This window comes from Olea europaea, chromosome 8 (genome assembly GCF_002742605.1).
Source record: "Olea europaea var. sylvestris chromosome 8, O_europaea_v1, whole genome shotgun sequence".
Classification (NCBI taxonomy): Eukaryota; Viridiplantae; Streptophyta; class Magnoliopsida; order Lamiales; family Oleaceae; genus Olea; species Olea europaea.
The window spans coordinates 19154461-19179349 of record NC_036244.1 but is presented as its reverse complement, the minus strand read 5'-3'; the positions used below and the strand labels follow the sequence as shown (position 1 = coordinate 19179349).

General features: G+C 32.1%; 2 protein-coding genes across 2 annotated transcripts; one reads left to right on the top strand and one right to left on the bottom strand.

Moving 5' to 3' along the window:
• Nucleotides 1–917: 917 nt before the first annotated feature.
• Nucleotides 918–2271, bottom strand: LOC111399098 (kirola-like). Its single transcript, XM_023026335.1, has 2 exons — nt 2020–2271; nt 918–1480 (listed from the first exon to the last, which is right to left on the bottom strand). The coding sequence occupies exons 1-2, from the start codon at nt 2204–2206 to the stop codon at nt 1209–1211; spliced, it is 459 nt and encodes a 152-aa protein (XP_022882103.1). The 5' UTR covers nt 2207–2271; the 3' UTR covers nt 918–1208.
• A 9104-nt stretch (nt 2272–11375) lies between these two features.
• LOC111398399 (kirola-like) lies at nt 11376–20849 on the top strand. The gene is made up of 2 exons (XM_023025310.1): nt 11376–11607; nt 20578–20849. The coding sequence occupies exons 1-2, from the start codon at nt 11376–11378 to the stop codon at nt 20847–20849; spliced, it is 504 nt and encodes a 167-aa protein (XP_022881078.1).
• The last annotated feature ends 4040 nt before the right edge of the window (nt 20850–24889 follow it).

The window sequence follows — 24889 nt, the reverse complement described above, 5'->3', positions numbered from 1 at the left end:
TAAGCGATCTTCTCCTAGTGGGACTCAACTAGTTGGGTATCTCTATCTAGGGGAGCCATATTAGGTTAAGGAATTGGATCAATGCCATAATTATGCCTGTGATAGAAACATTGCAGGAGTCAAGAATTAAGTAATATGGTTAAGTTAGGGTCCCAATTACATAGGAATTCTGAAGGGTCCACAATCGTAGGCTTATGAGGAGAACATATACCCGAGGACAACTCATGCTCGTGGACATGGATCGTAAAATGTTGAAACAGCGAGGCTGGGAGTGCTCGAGCATTAGACCTCGGGAGTATACTAGAGCACTCCATGAGTTTAATTGCAGTTTATTAAAAAGTCCTTGGAATACATGATCGAGCATAACCAAACTTGCTATATCACTCTTCAACAAGCCAAACATGTGGGAATAAAGGGATTTTGTTTCTTGTGCACTTCACTAATACGTGGAAGGTAGTTTTTTGACATTGTTGCACAAGGTTGACTGAAGATTTGGTTTTCGAGAGACATTATACCAAAACTGTGTCAAGCAATTAATTAAAAATGAATTTAGATATAAGAATGGATATGAAAGTAATTGATACATAGAGATTTTTCCAATCCCCATTTAAGGCGGGGATGTGAGTCAGCGAGTGAAATGAGAATGGAGGCCCCTTAGAGAATATGCTAGGATTGAAGATACTCTCTCCTGACTCTTTTCCTAATAGGGTTCTGCCCTCTCCTTGGTGGCAACCGGTCATGACTAGAGACTGTCTTAATTAATTGAATATGCGCATAAATTTGAATAATTAATTAGTTATTATATTAATTGAGTAATCTTGAAAATATTGAAGAATAAATTTAGACCTAGATTGATACATTAATTTCTAAGATATAAAGCGTGCATGAACCTAAAGAATTAATTTGTTACAATTGAAAACTAAGAAGATAGAGATTGAATAACTTTAGAATACAATGGTTACATGATGGATAGATATTATGCAGAATTCTAAATCTGATTTGGAGATTCTCTAACATTCTGCACTTTAATTATTTCACAAAATAAGAATCCACTTAATCACTCAATGAAACCAAGTATAACCAAGCCACAGCATTATTTCACTCAGAAACATCACCAAGCACTATTTATTTCGTTACTAAGACGAAAAAGAAACACACATACTCGCATACACAAATTGAGATGGCTTAGTGAGACTTTCCTATGCATATTAGGCTGCCTTGAGATGGTGAGACTCAATATCTTTAGTAAGCTTAATGCAAACACCCAACAATGATAGTGGATCTTCTATGTCATCATTTAGCTTCTCATACGCGAAAGTCCATGTCACCAAATCGACGTCACCATTTGTTTCAACATGAAAACTGGCTGTGAAGGTCTTGTATAACTCCATCAGATCACCCTCAACGATCTTAAATGTCACAGACCTTTTTTCTTCGTCTATGGCTTCAATTACCTCTTTCGCTACTTTTTGCTTCCCCTCTACAATTATATCGAATTTAATTTCAAAGCTTAGTAGTAGAAGAATAATGTTACTTGTACATAATGGAGTTACATAATGGTTTACATATAAATGATGTATCAAAAACAGAGTGAAGAAGTTCCATATAAATGGTTTACCTTTTTTTTTTTTCTTTTTTTTTTTAATTTGTCTTACCATATCATGTGTAAGTAAACTCTTATTATCCTATTTGGTGCGGATTAAAATAATATTTTTAAGAGATTTTTTTATAGAGATTGATAAAATGTATAATTTAAAAATTCTTGGACCCATAAAATATGTAGTTGAAATGAGTTGTTGATTTTGACTTAAATTAAAATTAAAATTTTAATCAATACCAAATAGTATGTAAACTATTTTATACATGTAGCAAAACGGATAATAGAATATTACATGATTAGACAATAATACTATTACCATAGTGAATTAGAAAAGAATGGACACTATTAACTAAAATAATAAGCTAAAATATTATCGTTGTACTATTCAGTATGATCTTTTTCTATACGATTTAGCATACCGTGAGTGTAATTCCAGAAGATGATGGAGCCAACAGTTCCCCACTCTCCTTGATGCAAATCACAACGTTGGATAGTAGTAGGGCTCATGTTGGGAATTTGGTGTGGTGTGTACCTAAACAGTTCATGAAAGACATCTCCACCAGCTCTAATTTCAATTTGGGCAGTTAATTTACCTTTAAGACCCATTTTTTTTCTTTATAGTAGAGAGAATCAAAGTTTCACCAGCAAGGGGCAGGCAAGAACAAGTTGAAGTAGTGTGGAAAGAACACTCAAACTCTTAATCTATTTATAGCGACACTGGGAACATGAAAATCGATGTCAGCCTGTAATCTTTATTTATTTAATCATTATTTCTTTAATCATTATCCATAATTTACTATGGTGATATTGAAAACTATTATAACAAAATCAATATGTAGATGAATGGATCAAGTTAAAGAATTGCATGAATAATAAAATATATTAGTCTAAATATTGGAAAAATAATTGTTCTTTTATGCCTGCATAGAATACTTAATAAATCAGATTGTTAATATTTTAAGGTATTGAAAATTGTGATATCATTGTCCATAAGAAGATAATGCAAAAATATATAGAGTAACCTATGATCATATCATGATAGATATAATAATAGAACTGAAAAAACAAAGGTAACGCCAAATTGAAAATCGAATGGTGCATGTTGTGGAGATATGTGTTGTGCATCCTAAAATAAGTCTTGTTTACAAACACGATTCTAGTAAATCAAGTCAAAAGAAAGAAAAATGAATTGAAAACTTACATAATTTTTTGTAACAATCTCATTCCATAGTTTTTCACTAGGCCTCCATTTGTTTCCACAAAAAAGTCGATTAAAATTCAAGTTAAAAAGTCAATAATCAAATATAACGATGCATTACACACAAATTCCCCGAAACCTACTAAATATCTTTTAGTCTAAACCAAACAAGGGCTAAATGTGGTGAATAATGAGATAGATAGCCTAAAAGAAAGATTAATTTGTCTATCTCAAATTTCATACCAATCTGACATATTCTCACAAAAACAAAATTATATTAAACATTCTTTGTTAGGTTTTTATTGTATTTACAATTCTTTAAACAAAAGGACTAATATAAAAAGTTGTAAAAGTCAAAAAGTCAATTGGAATATTGTATAGATGAATTCGGTATTTTAGGGTTCAAGTTTGGAACAAGAAGGAAAGAATCGCCAAATTTACACAGCCTATCACTCGAGCGACACACAGGTTGCTTGCCAGTCGCTAGCCTAGCACTTGAGTGATGTTGTTACGCGTATTTCAAGAGTTTTATCTGGCCTATGCATTGTACTATAGATACCCAAGTCATAACACGATTTGAGATGTGGTTGTTCATTATATTACTTTGTCATATTACATTTATAATATTCAAGACTACATTCAAACCTTGAGATTAAGCCTTTGATTCTTGAAATCATTCAACCACAATTTTGGGAAAACATCAAATTCGCATAATCCAAGACACCAAATTCCTATACACATACAGGAATGCATTTTCTCTATAGCTTTCAGAGGTTGCTGAAGATTGAGAGATATTGGACTAGAAGTACAGGAAGAGTACAAGAACAAGATGCTCTTAGTGATCCATAAGAGATTGACAATTCCAGAAGATCGGGAACAAGTATGAGTGATGACGTTTCAATGGGTTTTGGAGATTGTAGGAATTAGATCAGCAAGTCTAGTGGGTTTTTTAGGCTGGATCATACTATAAGTTCATTATCCATAGTAGATGTTAGTGGCTTGGTTCCGAAATTTTTATTCAATTGGATTTTCTCCATCAACATATTTTGTGTTATTTATTACTTTCATATTATTAATTTTGGCATTCAAGCCATATAATAATCTGATGTGATTTATTAACCATGTAGAAATAATTAAAAAGTAACTTGTTGCTTTTAATTGTAAAATTTCGTACATTGAGTCAAAATAAATTGGTTAAATCTAAACTTTTATTCTTCATGATCGAATCGAAGTTGACTAAATTAATAATCCATTTTGGACGCTTCAATGAATTAGTTGCCTTGCAATTTCAAAGACAATAATAAATACGATGGTCTTGCAAATAAGTTATTTGAACAACTTAAAAGTAATCGCGAGCTATTTAGAAGTAGATTTCGATATGACAGTGAATAGATGTTTTCATGCACATCAACTCAATAATCTTGAACCAATTATTATATATGTACACAGATCTCACGTTAATTTATTTTAGTGCTCAATGGCCATTAGCCAGTATTATCTTCTACTTGTGGAGTATATAATTGTATTCTTGCATTGCGCGGTTGTAATAATCAAGTTAAATTGCAATTTCTATTATTAAAATACCATTAGATAGGGAATCAACTACCTCAGAGTCAGAAAATTTCAGTGAACTCCTCAATCTATGAGTATTGTAGAAACGAAATCCAACTCAATTGCCCGGACGTAAGAGAAAACTGTAATGAACTCTTCTTCTAAAATAGCAAGGATGGAGTTAGGGAACACAAAAATAAATAAACAAATAAAAATTATCTTGAGCTCATACATACCAATAAAAATCTAAATGGATACCCCCTTCCTTCTGTTAGGCGATATTTGGCATTCTCAACTCGAAAAGGTAGTTCAAGATGTAAGACTTTCCCTCACACTTATAAATTGACCACCAATCCTTTCCACAATAGAAATGAGATAATTTCAACAATCTCCCCCACATACATCGGGCCCTAGGTGGGTACAAACTCACATCTCCCGTGAATTCTTGGGCAGAGACTTGTTGATAACATAAGTATTGATATCGGTGTTGGGTAGTCTTGAGCCTTTTCAACTCCAAAAGCTAGGACAAGATGTAAGACTTTTTCTTGCACTTAAAATCTAATCATCAATCCTTTTCACAATCGATGTTGGATAACGACAACACCTTCCCCCTTCCAAGAGTTTCTTCAAATAAAAAGCCTCTCAAAAAACATTTAAAAACAAAGAGTGAATCCTTTTGTTGGAGTCTAACATTAAACACATATATGTTTCATATTTATTTGATTTCTTCCATAAGTTATTATGGCTCAATATTTTTCCTCCTTTTTTATTTATCTTATCTCTTTTATCCTCGTTTTCCTTAATTTTCTGGTCAACTAACGAAAAAAGTGATGGTTTTCACTGAAAGTCCTCCTGAAGCAATTAGATGAAAGATTTGGGATCGTAATTGCAATAAATGAGGGTAAAATTTGTAAAGATTTAAAAATTTTGGGACCTTAATTGCAATTATCAACACATAACTTTATTACCACTTACTCATGTTTCCAAACAAACAATCAATTACTGTAACATCAACTATTTTGAGCCTTGTCTCAATGTTCGACAATTGTCCATTATTTATAACGGTTATAGAAAAGTACACTGTGACAAGTCAACCAAGTTTTCGAGATCAGGACCTTTTTATCAGGACTTCTATTTGTTGAATTTCTGGACCTACTATTGTACAAATAGCATTTGCGGCTCCAGTTGGTGTCCATCTTCTCATACGCTTAAATCCAAAAATACCGGTTGAGGATCAAAAAATCACCTTACCCCGTACATCTAAAACCGTGACAATGGTATTATTAAAACTTGTTTGAACACGAATAATTCCCTTTGGTATTCTACATGTACTCTTACGTGAATCGATATATCCATTTTTGAGTGGGTGAATTGATCTAGTTCTAGATAATGAAGGGATAGATTACGTTGAGGGTAGTTATTATAGGCATCTATTGAACTATAATTAAATTCTAAATGTATCAAATTATGTATGTGTTGTATACACTTAAATTAACTCTGGTTTATAAACAAATCAAAAGAGAGGAAAAAATAAATCAAATTAAAATCACTGGATTTTCAACTAAATGCAGTGATAAATAAGGCTGAGTAGACAGCAAAGTTAGTTTTATCTCAAATTTAATACCAATATGACATAATTTCTCACGACAAATAAAAAAAATGAATAAATAAATAAATTCTTCTTCTTCTTAAAAAATTAAAGTCGACTACATTAATAATCTATTTTTTATCACTGTCTATTGGATTAGTTGGCTTGCACTTTTAAATCCAACAACTCAAAACAACAATAAGTTACTTCTCAAAATATTTGTTTAGAAATTAGATTTCAATATTGCAATGAATGCTTTCGTACACGCCAGCTCAACTATGCTCTGCCAATTATTATAGAGTGCAAGATAGTTACAGGAACAGCCTCACTGAATGGTTTGTTTACACGTATACGCTTAACAACATTTTACGTGCAACAAAAAACAGTAAAACAAAATGTTTTCAATTCATCCCTGGAAATAAGTCCTGTCATCCAGCCTGTTTGATTAGTTTAATTCTACAAAATAATGCATTATTCACTATTATATATGTAACCCTCGTGAATGAAGTTTTAATAGCCACTAGTAAGTAATATCTTCTACTTATGGAAATGGTATACTGTTGGATGGCGATAATCACTTAATTAAAGTAAATAAATATGTTTCTTTGTAGCACTCTCATATCCAATTCTTTACTCTATATCTGTATTATTAAATAGACATGTTACCCCTACACGTCTTACTTTTTAAGTAATGAAGTCAATTTTTACTAGACATATTTATTAAATAATTATATTCGACTATTTATAAGTACATGAATTGGTACAATTTAAACAAAATTTGTTTGCTGTCCGATTGATTCATTGATATGTGTTGAGTTGAGGATTTCGTTCAATAATTCAAACCCATTCTGTGTTTGGACCATATTGTCCAAAAGTGAGGATTCTCAATTACCACATCCATTGCTTGTAGTTCACACATGCAAAACTGGTTTTGTGATATGTGAAATATATGTGGATTATTTATTATCAATACTTGATTTTCATCAAAATGCAGTACTGAATTAGGAGTAGCAGCCAAAAAAAGAAAAATTAATACTACTAAACACTGTTTCTCCTATTTATATTATAGATTAGATCATTAAGGTATACAACAAACATAAATAAATAAATCATTGTTAAATTTTTTTTTTCTAAAATTCATTTTTTTCTAAAATTCATGTTCAATAACGCATTTCATGGAACCTACAATTTTTATCAATTCTTCAACAACATATCTCATCAATTTTTATCTAAATCTACTAAAATTTAATCTTAGTTAAATCATACAGGACTGAACTTTTTTTTGAATAGAATTAAAGTCGACTACATTAATAAACTATTTTGAAAACTTTTAAATAATAACTAGTTTCACCATCAAATACAATAATTGATATATTTGTCTATAAAATATACATTGATTTTCATTCTTTCTTCATCCTTCCCTTTTTTCTTTTTTCTTTTTTTTTTTTCCCTTTTTTTCTTTTTTCGGTTATATTTTCAATTAAGTTTGGCTTTTTAAATAAATTTCTAAAAATTAATCCGAAAGATTAAAGACTTAAAACTCATAAATAAAAGTTTGGAGGGATATTTTCTCTAGCTAAAGGTTTTGAACTTTCAGTCACGTTTTATTTTAATTTAATTATTGAGCCCCCTAACTTTATCTGTCGATATAATGTCTCCATCTGACCCACAAAGCCTCGAAGAATTATGAGTATAATATAAATGCACTTTTACTTTGGAAGACAGGATGGGGAATATTTGCACTTTCCACTATTTCATAATTCATGTGATCATGCCATACTCATTTTAAATGTAATAAACGACTACCGTAGTCATTTTATGTGCCAACTTGTCGTTTAAGACGTCAATTTTCTATAATTATGTTATCTCAAATTAATAACTAGTTAATGTCTCAAATAATAATCTGTCACATAAGATAACTACTATAATCGCTAACGATGAAAAGCATTACCCAATTATTTAAGGGTAATTATATATATTTACACTCTGTTTTTGTTTCATGTACAATATTTTAATTACAATTAAGGTTTTCAACCTTTGATCATTGTCGCACTCATTTTCTTGATTTTTTCCTACACATTCTTTTTATTAACCTTCAATTAATTAGTACATTTTATTTTTTATGATTGTTTCTGTCAAAATATTCTATTAGCAAGTTTTAAAATGAAAAAAAAATAATTGATCGAACTTTTGGACTACAACTATCATCAAAAGAAATGATGTTCTAATTAATGAAATACTTAGGATAAAAATGATATGAGAAAAGGGCATAAGTGCACTAATGAAAAAAGAAAATAAATTGAAGAAATTCATTTCAGTTAAAATGGTCCAACAAAACATAATCCTTGTGTGAACTTCATTTAATTATGCTTTACAAATGGGTTGTACAAAGCTTACATGTCCATGTGCTAAGAAAACTTCCATAGTTGCTAAACGTATTATACATTTTATTTAATTAGAAAATAATCTTCTATAATAGGTTACATGCCCATTTAGAATCTATAAAATTAGAGAGAGAATAAAAAATCATCATTTAAAATTCAATCTTTAAATAAAGTCTCATAGAATATTTAGCATTCGGGAGAAGATAAAACTTGACATGACACTAGAAAATTGTTATATATATCTTTTTTATTTTATTTTGTCTAATAATATTATTTGATGTAAAAAAATTTGTACCATCTGATATCGATCATGGATTGGGACAGGTTCAACAATCTGGCATCAATGAAATGTTTCCTTAAGTCCCTGATTAGATGAAATAAAGGCGTAGATTGTTGACCACATAGTCGATTAGATGGCTAAGTCGTTATTAGAAGTAATATACCTATGTAATCAGTAAAATAATAGTCCTGCACCTTCAATGAAGGGATGACGGTCATATTTATATAAAAAGGAGCCATTGTTTGATTAGAACACACATGGTAGAATAGGAAAGTATAGTTTTACTTTCCGTATGACTCGATTAAGCCCAATTTGGATAAGATTCTTTCCAAATAATGTAATCTCATTTAATTAGAATCAAACTAGTTGATCGAGAGTTGGACTCGTGGTTTGTGATCTCACCATATCATTTTTATCATCATCATAAGTTCCTGCAACTGACACCAACTTTTGGGCTTAGGTTGCAAATATCATCTTTCAAGTGTGCATATCGTGACAATGATGTTAGAGGAGCAAATTAAGTTCTAGGAGCAGCTTGATTTCATGAGGGAGGTGATTGCGGATGATTGGCTACAGTAAGATCTTCATCGCGTTTGTCATCTGAATACTGATTTAGTGGAATATCTTCTAGAAATTTCAATTCACAATGATGTCAGGTAATTGTAACAATTTCTTATTGAACCGGTCTAGAACGAAACTTTGGATAATCCATTGTATTCCAGTTTGTGAAATCCTTTTTTTTTTTTCTTTTTTTTTTTTGGGAGGGGGGTCTTTTGAAATTGAAAGTGATTTTAATCCAGTGACATAATTTTCATAGTCTGTTTCACTAATTGCTGTAATTTTACTGATATGGGCCATTTGAAATTTAACTAATATATGCATGTAAGTTCTGTTATGTATAGATTCCCACTTTGTTGCATGCAGAAATATGTGTAGAATTTGTATGACAATGCCACAACTCATTTATGAATGTATTAACCAATCAATGTAATATAGTTGATGTTGTTCATCTCTGAATAATTTAGTAGCGTCATGACTGGAAAATTAGGTCGGTCACCACTTGTTCGATATGGTTACGTGATATATTGATTTACAAGCAATTAAAGAAAAAAGCAAAATCTGATCCAATTTATCGAAATCTATTAGTTAATATGTTGGTTAACTATATTCTGAAATGCAAAAAAAAAATAATAATAATAATAAAAAATAAAAAATTCATTGACTTTGTTTTATTTTCTGATGCTTAATCTTCCCCTCATATAACACCATGACCTGTGTGTGACATACGTGACTATGATAAAACATACATAGTTGTTCTTTATGGAGCTATTTACCCGTGTTCCATTCAAATGGTGATATGTATTCCATTTTTTTTCTTTGACGTAGTAGATGACTATGTGAACATGTTCATAATGTTCAAATCAAGTACATTTGGACTGCTCATACCTAGTGGATTCAAGTAGGTGGAGCTAGTTGATATTATATACATTGAGATGAAGATTGATTGCGGAACTTGTCACTTGAAAATCGAATATGAAGTAGACGGAAATCTGTTCCTGGTTAGGATTACAAATGACACATCGCTCCTTTTCTACATAGAGCTAAAGAGGAAGGATCCATGTTTCTCCGCTTATGCACTACGTGTTAAATTATGTTTTATCGAACATCTTCTACAATTTTGATTTATTGTTTATGGATAAGCTTTTTATCACATTTTACCGCACTCTTTTGTGAGACGGTAAGGCATTGGAATTTGGAGCAATGTTGACTTTGTACCTAGTTGCTCAATGGACTATGGTAAAAGCTGTATCTTGTTGCCTTTCTTGTTTAGGATTTTGTGTAAGATGAGCTTTTAGCTCTTGATTTTTGGCTTAAAATGCTTTTAGCCGAACGTTTAGCCAAAGTTACATTCGAGACAAAACATTTTCTAGACTGTTGAACCTAATTCCAATAAGAATATATGCATTCAAACTGAAAATCAAATGTTCGAAAACAACAAAAATTGTAATCCCATATAGAAAATAGTAAACAAAAAGACATTCTCAAAGACAACTCTTCAAACATGATTTTGAAAATCAAAAGAAACAAAGAAATGGATGTAGAAAAGGCCATAAATTGATTGTTCCCAATGAAGTATGATAAAAAAATCACGAGAATCTTACTAGTTCTATTTAACTTTTTGTAATCTTTATAATGATGCAAATATTCCTTAACATTAGAACAATCACCATTAATAAAAAGAGATACATTCCCTCTCGAGTTTGATATTGCACTCTGGATGATACATGTTATACATATATGTGCAAGTACTATCTCGAAAATGAGAGAATTCGAATATACATGGCTTTCCCACTTCCACCTACACTCCACAATCACCTCGGGTGGTGCAACAGTGGCTGATGGAAAGATTGTAGACTTCGACTGAAAGTCAATGATGTCCTTTATCCTCTCATCGCTCAGTCCCAAAGCTTTTGCAAGTTCTGTCCCTCTTAGTATTTGCGAAATAGAGTTTGCTCCAAAAAGAATTGAGGCTTGTTATCGCAGGGTGACGTGGAAAAGCCAAAGAACTCAAAACGGCTAGTTTGTGGTGCATTTTGGCATAATGGGAAATAACACAAGATAAAGAACATGTCCTTTTCCTTTACTTCAGAATTCAATGCTAGACTTCCATTAGGATACACAACTTGAATTGTACTAACTGCCTTTAAACACAACTCCTTAACTTGTTGCTGTGGGATTGTCATCATTGATCCCTACATCGAACAAACAACATAATGGTAAGAAATCACATGACTGTAGTATTACAACACACGATATGTTTCTTCTTCCAAGAGTTCATCAACATGAATTCTTTTCTCCAAGCCACAACGCTTTTCAGAATCGACATAGCTTCTTTGACCTTCAAATTTCTGACTCTTGAGGAAATTGAGGAGAATTACATCGCTTATTTCGTCGGCCAAAAAGGGGATTCCCAGATGGAAACTTCTTCTGGTCGTGGTGATGGAGGTGTTTCTTGGACTGCTTCCATGACGTAGCGGAATATTATAGGGAAGATGAACAATCACAAAATGAGAAAACTTTCAAGGAAAATTTTATTGAATTCAAGAAATATAAAAAAAACCTAGCCTTAAAAATAGGGAAGATGAACAATCACAAAAGGGCTTACAATGCCATAAATATAAAAAAACCTAGCAAAATTCGGAAAATAGAATAAAAAGATATTTTTTCAAAAACAGAAAAATATGAGATAACTACTAAGATGAAAAATCATTATCATCAGAATCATCCTCCAACAAACGGAATATAAATCCGAATTTTATGGAAAAAGATATTGCAAAAACAAAAATTACTATAAATAGTAAAAACGCCTAAACGATGGATTTTGCCCAAAATTGGCCTTGCATCAAGGCCAAAGGCGCTGAGTTTTATTCATTAGCTCGATTCCGATCGTATTAGACTAGCAATTCATCAAAAACGAATCAACTCGAAGTTATCATGAAATCAAAAAAATATTATTTTGCTTTGTGACGGTCCCATTTCATCATAAACTTTAATTCCTTATGCACTTCATCATTCCACCTCATTAGGCTACTCCTCCTCCCTCGGAGGGTGCATTCTTCACCAACAATTCTTTCTTCATGGATGACGGGGACGGAATTACGGAAACTTGGGGGACAGAGTGCATAAATTTGTCGAAGGCGATTTTGTAGGTGATTGAATGACCAGAGAATTAGGGATTGGTAGCAATAATTGTGGGTCTATGATATGGACGGTTTGGTTGAGAAATTGACGCCATCTAATTTGATGTTAATTATTTGGAGTGAGGTTATTTTTTAGATTTTATTTTTACTTTAATATTGCAGTATTATTTGAAATAAAAATGTTGAATAGTAAAATTTGAATATTTTATTAAAATGGTGGAGTGAGATACGTTCATTTTGATGGAATATCTGACACCTACAATTCGGTCCATTTCACAATGATGAAACAATAATGTTATTTTTGTGACATATATTGTGGACATGTGTTCATATTTGAGGCGTACCCTAATTAATTAACGCAAAAAAGTATTGGTTTTTGAATTACGCCAAAGGTAGTGTAGTCGATGTCATAAGAACAACTTCAATGCATTTTATAGATAATTATCAAAATAATATACAAGTTGAAAGACTTTTGGGTTTTGATTATATATATACCTCTACTATCTTTTATTGGAGCCAAGAAAATTGTTTAAACATTTATGAAAAAGTTAAAAATCTAAATTTGGAATCAAATAAACTTGGACAAGATGATACCTTTCCCATGAGAATTGTCCACCATCAAAACTCTACAAACATAAAATAGTGATGGTCAAACATTGTTAGACTCCATATAGTCTATTTGTTGAAATCAAAAAAATCAAAAATAAAAAATTTATATTTTGTAGAAATTATGCAAAAATAGAGCTAAAAAGAAATAAATCTGGTGCTTTTGTTTAATCGTCTGGATATGCTTTGAATAAATTATGGAAGATGAAACACATCAACTTACCGTGCTTTAAAAACAATCAATTTTCTAAATGAAAGGGAAATGAAAGTAATGATTGTAATTTCAATAATATTGAATAGTATATGTTATAAAGTTATTTAAATTCTAATAATAATTGAAGGATGAAAGAGGATTATACAAAACCAATGAGGGTATTTTGTCACTCAAAAATTTCTCCTCAATCCTTCCTCTTAAATTGTAGATTATTTATATATTAATTAATTGATCATTATGATGATCCAACAACATTTCCAATTTCCACAAGGTGAACTTTTATTGTTAATAGCTATTAAGAACTAAATTACATTCACATGAATTATTTGGAGATATATAGTAATTGATTGATGATATTTGAGCTACTGTGTGTACGAAATTTCGGTTGATACATATCGTAATCTACTTTCTAAATAATTGTTTTAATTAATAGAAAGTAATGCAGATAGTTGAGAGTAGTTTAGTCTTTGCCTACTATTGGATATTAAGACCTGAATTACATTCACGTGAATTCTTTAAAGGCATAATAATTAGGAGGATATGTGAAATGGTGTGTACGAAACTATCTATTGATTGCCATATTGTAACCTACATTTTTTTTTTTTGTTTAATCATAATGTAATCTACTTTTTAAATGAATATTATCTAGTTAAAAAATAATAAACTTAGATTGCTCTTTCCTTTAAGTTTAGACTCTTTTTAATTTCACTCATTTAACTAGAATAATATCACTTTCATGAAAAAGAGTTTATTTAAGAGTGCACAACATGGATTATTTGATTTTCACCTTTCATCACGTCTACTTGTTAGTTTGTATTTACGATTGTTGTTTTTATCTATTACAGCATGATCACAATAATGTTTAAAATTTTATTTTTGCTATACTTTCTTTTGAAATTCTAGATTTTAGCAACACAAAAATATTAATTCTAGTTGCCATTTACTCTCTCTTTCTAATCGTTATCAAAGTCCAAAAGGGACTATAAATTTCTTCCTAGAGTCAATGATGTACGGACTAAGTATCTTCTCAATAACTAGAAATTCGTGAAGAGTTCCTATGACACGGTTCTGGCTTCCAACCATAAAAGAAGTCAATATACTGCAGTTGAGTAGTTGAGCTTAGATATGAAATTTCATTTAATAAGCTAAAAAAGTTGTATCTTTATTATAAAGGATTGCATATATGTTGATCCTCATCTTAATCTTGACATGATATTAAACAGTGCTTTTTCTTATTATGTGAAACTTATTTTATTTTTCATTGATAACACATAATGATTGACCATTGTAAAATTGTAAAAATCGCAGTTATAGATAATAATTGAACAATGGCAGATCTACATCTTCACAACACAGCTATATATAGATTAGAGAGTTCTGAATGCTCTTCACACAGTACTTGAACTTGTTCTTCCCAAAACGTTCATTAAGCTTTTCACGAATGAAAAAATGGGTCTTAAGGGTAAACTCACTGCCCAAATAGAAATGAGGGCTGGAGGAGATGTATTTCATGATCTTTTTAGGTACACACCACACCACACCAAATACCCAAAATCAGCCCTACTACTATTCAAGGATGTGATTTGCATCAAGGAGAATGGAGATCTGTAGGCTCTGTTTACACCTAGAAGTACACTCATAGTAAGCATACAGTGTTAAATTATAATAATTATCGCACATATAACTCCAGAAATAAAAGAAAAATGAGTCACTCAACCCTCTTTTTTCTACTGTACGGATAAATATTGTCATATTTTTTTCTCATCGAAGGTTGACATCTGGGTCATTTTTAGTGCCATGAAACTTAAATTTAGGATTTTTTTTTCCCAATATTATATTGAACATTAAAAGTAACACTCATATCTGGATCATGTTGTGAAAGACAATATAGGCTGGTATTTGTCTCAATTTGAACCAATTATTTCCTAAATAATATTTGTTTAGCAAAGCACTTATGTGGTGAAAATAATAGAATAAAGGTTTGTTGGAAAATTAATCAACACCGGGGTTGGAGAAGAAACCAAAAAATAGTAATTCGAGAAGATGAAAGATGAACAAGAAGATCAAACCAATATGAAGGCTCAAACACGAAAATAATCTCGCTGTCCTCGAACGATATTTGCCCCCTTTTCGGATTATACGAGATGCTTCAAGGGTTTTACGGCAAATGGTTCGTAGGATTGATCAGGCCTTGTTGCAGAAAAACACTAAAGCATAAATGGTTTTCTACCCAAACTTGAAGAGCATAAGAGGGAATTGCTTGAATATAGAAATAGAAAGAATGTTTTCTTGTGGAATGTAAAATCAGTTTCTCATATGATTTTTCAATAATATGTATTGATCCTTTAACACTTATTTATAGATGTCAATCAATACCTCACGAATTGGTGCCAAAAGTCATGAAGAGATGCAAGATTCCCTCTAAAAGCCACCAAAAAACTAACTAAAAATGGCCTCCAACGGTCACTTTAAATGTACCATGCGACCACCCCCCGGGTGATGGCCATGCGACCGTATGGCCAAATGATCTATGCGGTCACATGGACAAAATTTGGGCTCCATTTTGTTTTGTTCGTTCCATTCCACACATGTTTATTGATTTTTGAACAACATATTTCCAACAATCCCCCACTTGTTCAAAATTTCAATAAATTCTCATATTCAAAGTATATAATACTCATGCGTAAGGATTAGATATCTTTCCATTTGACTCTAATCATAGTGCAATCCAATCAAATAAAGTCAGAATCTAAAGGTAACATGAAGCTTTGAACCAATTGTTCCAAGTGACAATATCGGTTCGAACACACACACGAGTACCACGTGTTTTCAAGTTCCTCATAACTCGCTTAGTGTTATTATGACCTTGCACTCATCCTATTCAACAAACTTTTAAGAGAGAAACTACAACTCTCAATTGAGGCTGCAGCACCTAAAAGTTTGTTTAGGTGAAGTTCTTTTAGTACCTTTGTTACTTTTAGAGGTACTTGTGTTTTAGCACTGAACTTCATTAAGAGCTTTAATGCTCAACCCTCACTTCAATATCAACCAGCATTATTTTAATTAGGATAGGGTTATCGCGGATTTTAATAATGCTACAATCATCTACATATCGAATGACTTGTTGTTACCCTTTGAACCCGTATATTACCTTTTGAGTAATGACAGGTAGGGTTGCCATCATTGGTGGACGTTTTTAGTTTAGGAATTTCAACCCCATTCTACTCAGATTAGATGCTACTAAAATTTTTTTTTTTAGTAGTCTACTTAAAGGATCCGCTAAATTCTCTTCAAAAATTATTCCATCTATGATAATTTCATAGTGACGTCACCTCTAAGGCTTATATGTCTTTACATTTCATTTAGTGTGACTTAGTATCTTGTTAGATTATAGCTAGCCAACGATCGATTCATTTGATAGATACAACTTGTCATCACCAAGAATTCTCTTTTTATGAAACCACAAACTTCTCACTTGCTTTATTTAAAGCTTTATATATTTTCCAAAACAACGTTGGAAGATTTTTATCAACCATTACACTAATCAATCACTTTAAAAAATTTGTGGATTTCGTACTTGGGTATTCCGTTTTCATCATTGAAATATTACAATGATCTTCAATGAATATTTTTTAAATATTTCATTGGTTTTGTAAGCGCCATGACCGGCTTTTACCCAATTCTTCCACTTAGACTCAGTGTATCACATCCTTATAATTATATTATTAAGGGCTTCTCAACCTTTCTCCTTTTATAGATCTCTGTCTATGATTAAAAGGTTTAGGGAACTTTAACTTGTATATTAAGTTACCCCCACAATTCTTCAATTAGAATTCTTATGCAATATATTAGTATTGTGTTCACAAATTTTTTAATTTCTCATATAAGTTCACTAGCATTTAATATAAACCCCCATATTTTGGGTTATTTTAGAGCTTATCAACATAACAGCCCCCATATTTGAAATTATACTTGAACTTAGAGTTCATAAACTCTTTTCATAGTTCAATTCATTTATCACTTTGATAATACCCGTGAAAGTTTAAGTATTTCAAATAATGATTGTTAAGTCAATGTGCTTTATTCTATTATCTTGGATTTGATCATACAATTTGATCATGGCCATCTCGTAGACTGTTAATGCTTTTCAAGCACAAACCAATTCAATTGGTTCCGTGATTAAAGTCCAATTCAACAACGAGTGAGACTAAGTGTATTAATCTCCAATCGTTTTCAATTTATCACTTTCATGAACTTCACAAGATAGCATTATATCACCTCAAATGATAAGGTACATATTCACCTTATTCATATTTGGACAAAATCACATTTTGTCATACTCATTTGCAATCTCACTCAATTGCACAGAATTAATTTAGGCAAATTAATTGAAGCTATCAATTCTACTAAATATGAAAATTTAACCAACTAAATCACCACATTCAAACTTTTCCAGATTTGAATGAAAAGGATATTCGGCACCACCGCCAACTATCGACACAATTTGTGCTCTATAAAATATTTTCATGTCTTAATAATTTCGCAAGTACTTTCCACTAGAACAAATCACAACTTGTTATACTTTTATGCAAATATAATTGGCATAAAATCATCTCATTAATACCATATGATTAAATGAGGCTATCGACATTAACCCAAGTTAGTCAAGACATGAAGTCAATCAACAAATAGTTGGCATTTTTCAATACTACTATCTTGTGCATATGAACCATTCCCAATAATTCGATAAGCAATTTTCAATTTAAAATAATTTGTTATCAAAATATTGCACATTTGACCATATGATGGACACTAAAACAAGCATCCTCAAGTGAGCACCATCAATTCAAATATACATATAAATAACTTTTGTGCAAATAGGTACCTCATTAATGCACACCATTTAACGGGTTTTGATAGATGGTACAATTCAATTCTCTAATGGCTTTCAATCCCAAAGGAACTGACAACCAAAATAATGCAAACAGAAACTATTTCATGCCAAGCAATTTCATTTATTTGTATAATGGAATTTACCAAATCTCCATTATGCATGCAACGTGAAAAGACGCCATTTAAATGACAGCCATCATTAAAATGGAATTGATGACTTGGCCAGTTCACCATACGGTTATCAAGCCTATCATGTGCCCGTAATCATGAACCCACTTTCACGTATAATACCATCCATGGTAACAACAATTCAGGATCTTTGCCTTTAATGGAATCACATCATTTCGGTACCAAATTTAAGAAATTAGACTTCAACAGTTGCCCATTTAAATTCTGTACATACTCCAATTCAATTAGATAGGAAATACAAATGCAATCTGACTTTCAAGTATGTTCATGGAATATCAACAGATTTATGCAAAGATCAGTATATGCATTAGAAATCAAATATTTCCATGCCAAATAGATCTCGTTTCCACAATTGATTTATAATTTAAAATGAAAGGTCACCATTTAATAAACTGGACCACATGTATTTGTCTAAAAATCAGCCACTTTCATGTTTTTGACTAATTATGAGAAGATGTTGGCAGCCATACATAGTGCCATTATTAAACAATTATTAAATTATATCAATCCATATAATGCTTCTCAGATATTTCCCACACATTGCAGTTCCTCCATTTGACCAAACAAACATTCAATGAAGAAGATAATTTAAATGGAACATATAAGCATTATCAAAGTCGGCAAACAGAACTGTGCAAACGGACTTTACAAATCATTTTTCAAATAGATACTTATAGATAATCACATGCATTTTCTCTTTCTTTTCACACATTGCTAACAAAGAGTTCGTATATTATGTATCTTTGATCATGTTTGATTACAGTAATTAATCAATTCCTTCCATTTCCTTCGAAGACGGATAACCACATGCCGTTTCATACATCACGACAGATAATTCATGATCATCATTTCAGAAATTTATGAACTGCTAAGAAATTTCTTGCCTTAAATAATAAATGCAGAAACATTGTCTGTGAATTAAAATTATCAAAGCACATTTAATTTAATTGACGACACCACTTTACATGTATGGCAGTATTCATGCCTTTTCACAGATGAAGACAGATAAGTGCATGCAATTCCAAAAAGGTCACACCTTTCCATGGATGTAAACGAAAATTTCTATTCCTTATCATATTTAAGAAAACAAAGTTCTATAATGCACATCATGATATGGAGAAAACGTTAACTTTAATTTTATTATTATTTAAATTCTACTAACACATTGGTTGAATTACACAACACAATTTGGGAATTCATCAGGCAACCAAAACATACAATATAACATATGCCATAATCGTGAGTACACAAAACCAATTATAAATTTGCGGATTTATGTACTTCATAAATTCCCAAAATGTCAAGCATATGGGTTGCACATTATAATTTTCGAGAACGTAAATCCCATGTATGCGTGATATCGAAACACAATTTTGACTTACCGAATTTGGATAAGGTGAAATGATAATTACGAGGCCCAAACCATGAATCTGGACTCATTATCTTCCATTATCGAGTGAAAGCATGTCTTTCTTCAAGTCGAACCTTACTGTGCAATTAGTGCCATCAAACGGTCCACACGAACACGATCTTAATCCATCAACTTGATCATCGCCGAAGCGGTTTCGTTCTCCATCACAAATTATCGGTCGAGATTGTTGAAAAATTAATCAACACCGCGGTTGAAGAAGAAATCAAAAAATAGTAATTCGAGAAGTTGAAAGATGAACAAGAAGATCAAACCAATATGAAGGCTCAAATACGAAAATAATCTTGCTGCCCTCGAATGATATTTGCCCCCTCTCCGGATTCTACGAAATACTTCAAGGGTTTTACGAAAAATGGTCCGTAGGATTGATCAAACTTTGTTGCAGAAAAGCACTAAAGCATAAATGGTTTTCTACCCGAGCTTGAAGAACACAAGAGGGAATTGCTTGAATATGGAAATAGAAAGAATGTTTTCTTGTGGAATGTAAATTTAGTTTCTCATATAATTTTTCAATAATATGTATTGATCCTTCAACACCTATTTATAGATGTCAATCAATACCTCACAAATTGGTGCCAAAAGTCATGAAGAGATGCAAGATTCCCTCTAAAAGCCACCAAAAAACTAACTAAAAATGGTCTCCAACAGTCACTTTAAATGTACCATGCAACCGCATGGTTTACCTTGCGACCATCCCCAAATTCTCGAGTGATGGCAATGGTCTATGCGGTCGCATGGACCAAAATTTGGGTCTCCATTTTGTTTTGTTCATTCCATTCCACATATGTTTATTGATTTTTGAACAACATATTTCCAACAAGGTTTTCAATGACAAATCAACAAGTTTCACATGTAAGTTACATCGTATGTGCAATCAAGATTCGAAAACTATGGATTCAAAGCTTTCTTTTATATTAAGTTTACAATAATTTGAATAACTGTAGATGGGAAACCGCAAATAGCAGAAGAGGTTATTGAAGCCATAGACGAGGAAAAGAGGTCAGTGACTTTCAAGTTGATTGAAGGAGATCTCCAAGAGGTATTAAAGGACTTCAAAGTCAGTTTCCATGTTGAAACTGATGGTGACACTGATTTGATAACATGGACTCTTGAGTACAAGAAATTAAACGACGACGTTGAAGATCCACTCACTTTGTTGGGACTTTGCATTAAACTTGCAAAAGATATTGAATCTCACCATCTTAAGGCACCCTGATCTGGATAGTTTCTCAGTTTGCATCAGATGGAGAGACAACTGTGCGTGTGTATTGTTCACAAAATTATTTCTTTCGATTTAAAGCCCACCACAAGTGTACGGTTCGTTAACAAGTAGTAAAATGGATTATGAGTCCAAGTATCGATCCCACAAGGATTGGATTAGTTCAAATCAACCTATTATGTCCTTAACCGGAACACGAAAGTAAGGTGTATGTGTTGTGATTTAACAAATGAAGATGTGAACTATGATGCAATTATGAGTGAGAAACTTATAATAAATGCAAAATGACCTGGATGCAATCTACAAGAATTTACAGAATTAATGAATTACTAACGTACTAGGATCACAAATTCCCAAGCAACATCCGCTCAACTTTTAATCATGCAAATTTGACACACAGTCCGACAATTGATGAATCAATATTCCTATCTTAATTTAGCAATCTCTCTCGAGTAATGCCAAACCTACCCCAATATGTAATTCGACTATATCTTTATAAGGAATACTAACATACAGGAATGCATTATGATTTCATGAATATTCAACAATTCACACGAGGCATAGATGTATATTTCTATCCCCTATCGGACCCTGCGATGATTTATACTATGTCGAGTCTATTTTTCTTCTCTCGAATGCATAAAACAGGTCACCAAAATCATATAATTACGTGCACAATAATAATATGGAAATAAAAACGTATAAATCATTCAATTTCGGAACATGTGTTTAAATATGTCAAATCTCCAAATCAAAAATCAAAACTTGTATTGCAAGGTTCATCGATCTCCTAGTACATGAAAAACTAGCCTAACATACTAAAAAGAAGAAAATACAAAAATAGTTTAAGAAACGTTATTACCCGAATTAAGTTTCAATCAATTCTTCAATTGGCGTTGTTCGCTAAAATCCTACACCGCAAGTGCACGGGTCGCGTTCAAGTAATAAAGTGGACCTTTTGAGTCCAAGTATCGTCCCACAGAGATTGTATTAGTTTAAATTTAAATTATCTACGCCTTAACCGAAACAATAGAAATTTTTCGCTAACTAAATTATAATTTAATAACCAACTTATAAATATAAAGTCTAAATTAACTAAATTAAATGCGTGATTATAACTAAATGCAAATTTTATAAAAACATGATAACGAAATGCGTACTAGGATCCTGAATCCCCTTATATCAATCCCCTTTAATCCGAATTTTATAAAATTGACAACACGATTCAATTATGAAGATCAATATTCCTAATTTGTTTAACAATCTCTTTCGAGTAGAATTAAACATATTTTCACATACGATCCGACTATATTTCTATGATGGATGCGAACAATTAAAAATGCATTAAAGATTTATGAATACTTAAAGATTACGTAAAGCATAGCGGTATATTTCTATCTCCTATCGGACTTTACGACAATTAACATAATGTCTAACTTATTTTCTATCTCTCGAGAGTAAAACAAGCCACAAATCTCATACAAATATTGCGCCTATAATTGTAGAGAAAATAAAATCCATGCCAATCATTCAATAATTAAAAACATGTTTTAACGTCAAATAAATAAAATTCAAGATTAAGGGTTCATAATATAAGGTTCATCGTAAATCCTAGCATGAAAAGATCTAGCCTAACATAACGGATAAATTAAATAAATAAAAGTGGAATGACATCACCAATAATTGACGAAACGTGGTCAACATCCAAATTCCTTTTACAAAGAAATCTGAAATTATTCCTTCAGCAACCTTCTGTCCATCTCCAATTCTATGCGTGAATATATATATATAATCTTCCAAATCAGCCGCCCACTTTTGTATTTCAATTCCAGCTGCTGATCTCTCAAGTCGTTTTGTATATGATATACACAATTCAGCATTTCAATTTCTTTAATTCCAGCCGCCTTTTTGTGCATATAATATTCCAATTCCCAGCTCCTTGCTATGGCTTTCTGTGGGTGTGTCTATATATAATTCAACTTTTGCAACCCACTTAATTCACTCCCAGCTGCTGGCCGACAATATCAATTCAACCGCTTAATCTCTCGACTTTTTCTATATGAATATCTACAATTAATTCTCAGCCCAAGTTTTAATTCCTCAAAGCAGCTGGCCGAATTTTCTCTTCTTTTTCTGCCGTCTAATATCTTTATTGAGCCCCCAGCCTTTGTGCGTGTATCTCCCCGTTTTCTCTCGGCTGCATGTGTATATATACATCAACAATAAAATCCTTGTTCTGTATACAAATTAGGATCCCAAGTCCAAAAAGTTTTGTGTACTCAATTCTTTCGTATAATGCAAGTTAGTCCTTCTCTTCATTTTCTCCTCAATTTTGATCCTCCATCTTTTATTCCGCGAGATTTTGTCCACAAACTCAATGTAATAGCCAACTGATTATTTTTTTTTCCAATTGCCTCAAAACGGGTCCATAATTGAAAACAAAAGAAAATTAACACAAATTAGGTAAAAATTAATAATTTGACGACATAAAAACCTAGTTATGTAGTCTGAATAAGTGCATAAAATGCACTTATCAGGCGCAATGTTTTCCTCTTGTTCTGTCTTCGTTTTCTCCTTCAAAATCTCTCTTTTTTCTTGTAAAATCAGCGTCCCCTTCATTCTGGATGTCTTTTGGTATTTATATTGCGTGAAAATTTTGTTACCAAAAGAGTTTCAATCGTACATGGAAAGTAAAATTTTCGCGTCGGAAACCCACCATGCGACCGCATGGCTTTAATCCGTACGGCCGCATGGTTATGTCATGTTGTCTCAGAATTTTCTGCACACATTTGTGCGAGTACGCGAGAGTTCTACCATGCGGCCGCATGGTAGACTCTAACTTTCATTTTCTCCAATTTGGTCCCTCTACTTGAATCTTTCATTTCTTGGCATCTTTTCTTCATTCTTTCCATTCAATCATCCCAAGATATCATCAATTGGCATTTGGCTTAATCAATTTCTTGATTTTTTCATCGGGTCAACTTTTGGATAATTGCACCTTTGTCCCTGAATTTTCACTTTGCATCATTTTAGTCCTTTTTCGGTCTTTTCTCCTGAATTTCACCATGTTCATCGGTGTTTCCTACAATTCATAGATGTAATGAGATTAAGTCACAATTCAATCATTTTGCTCGTAATTAAGTCATGTTTGTGACCTAAATAAGTGTGCAAAAACACACTTATCAAACCCCTCCAAACTTGAACTATTGTTTGTCCTCAAACAAGATAGTGACTTAATTCTGAACAAACATGGTTTATTACCCTGCTGTGGCTTAGGATTAGACTAAGTATTTGACTTTATGAAAATTTATCAGTGCAAAAATGACATCAACCTTTACTTGTTAAATGCATATTTGACGTGTGTGTGTGAATTCATGCCAACATATCAGGTCATGATGAGTTTGAGTCCCGATCCCAAGTGGTTAAATGTATCCTTACTCGCTCGAGAGATAGACAACCCCCCAAACTTATTCTTTTCACTTAATTATCCCGGGGTTGTGTTTTAAAATTGGGAGTTTACTTAGCTGTAGCTCTCACTCTCTCGTAGTTTGGATTAATCTCACTATCACAAGTTTACATGTCAACAAGTGAAGGCTCTACTATGTTTGATTGCTTCGACACTCAAGATTAAACTAGGTTACTTGCCTCGTCTCAAAGGTATAGTTTTTTCAACCAAATGTTCAAGGGCTTTTCTTCATGTTATTGTCTCTCTTTTGTTTCTCTCACTTTTTTCTGATTTTTTTGATTTTTTTTTATTATTATCATCTTCTCATTTGCTTTCTATATAACCCATGTAACGAGTTTTGGGCCGGTGGCTCCCAAACCAGTTGACTTTAGGACACCAGATTTTAAATTCTTGCAGGCTTATTCACTCGAGTTATAAATGCTTGATCAGATGACTTTTTATTAACCTCTTTCCCTCTTGCTTTCTATATGACCCATGTATCGAGCTTTGAGCCGGTGACTCCCAGGCCAATTGGCCTTAGGGCACCAGATTTTGAAATATCCTTACAGGCTTATTTGCTCGAGTCATAAAG

What these genes read in the sequence shown, in the direction of transcription:
- LOC111399098 (XM_023026335.1), bottom strand. Translation starts at nt 2,206, where the DNA reads ATGGGTCTTAAAGGTAAATTAACTGCCCAAATTGAAATTAGAGCTGGT. An exon ending in CTTCTGGAATTACACTCACG is followed by an intron (nt 1,481 to 2,019) that starts GTATGCTAAATC and finishes ATATAATTGTAG; the next exon opens with AGGGGAAGCAAAAAGTAGCG.
- LOC111398399 (XM_023025310.1), top strand. Translation starts at nt 11,376, where the DNA reads ATGGTAAGAAATCACATGACTGTAGTATTACAACACACGATATGTTTC. An exon ending in TTCTGGTCGTGGTGATGGAG is followed by an intron (nt 11,608 to 20,577) that starts GTGTTTCTTGGA and finishes GAATAACTGTAG; the next exon opens with ATGGGAAACCGCAAATAGCA.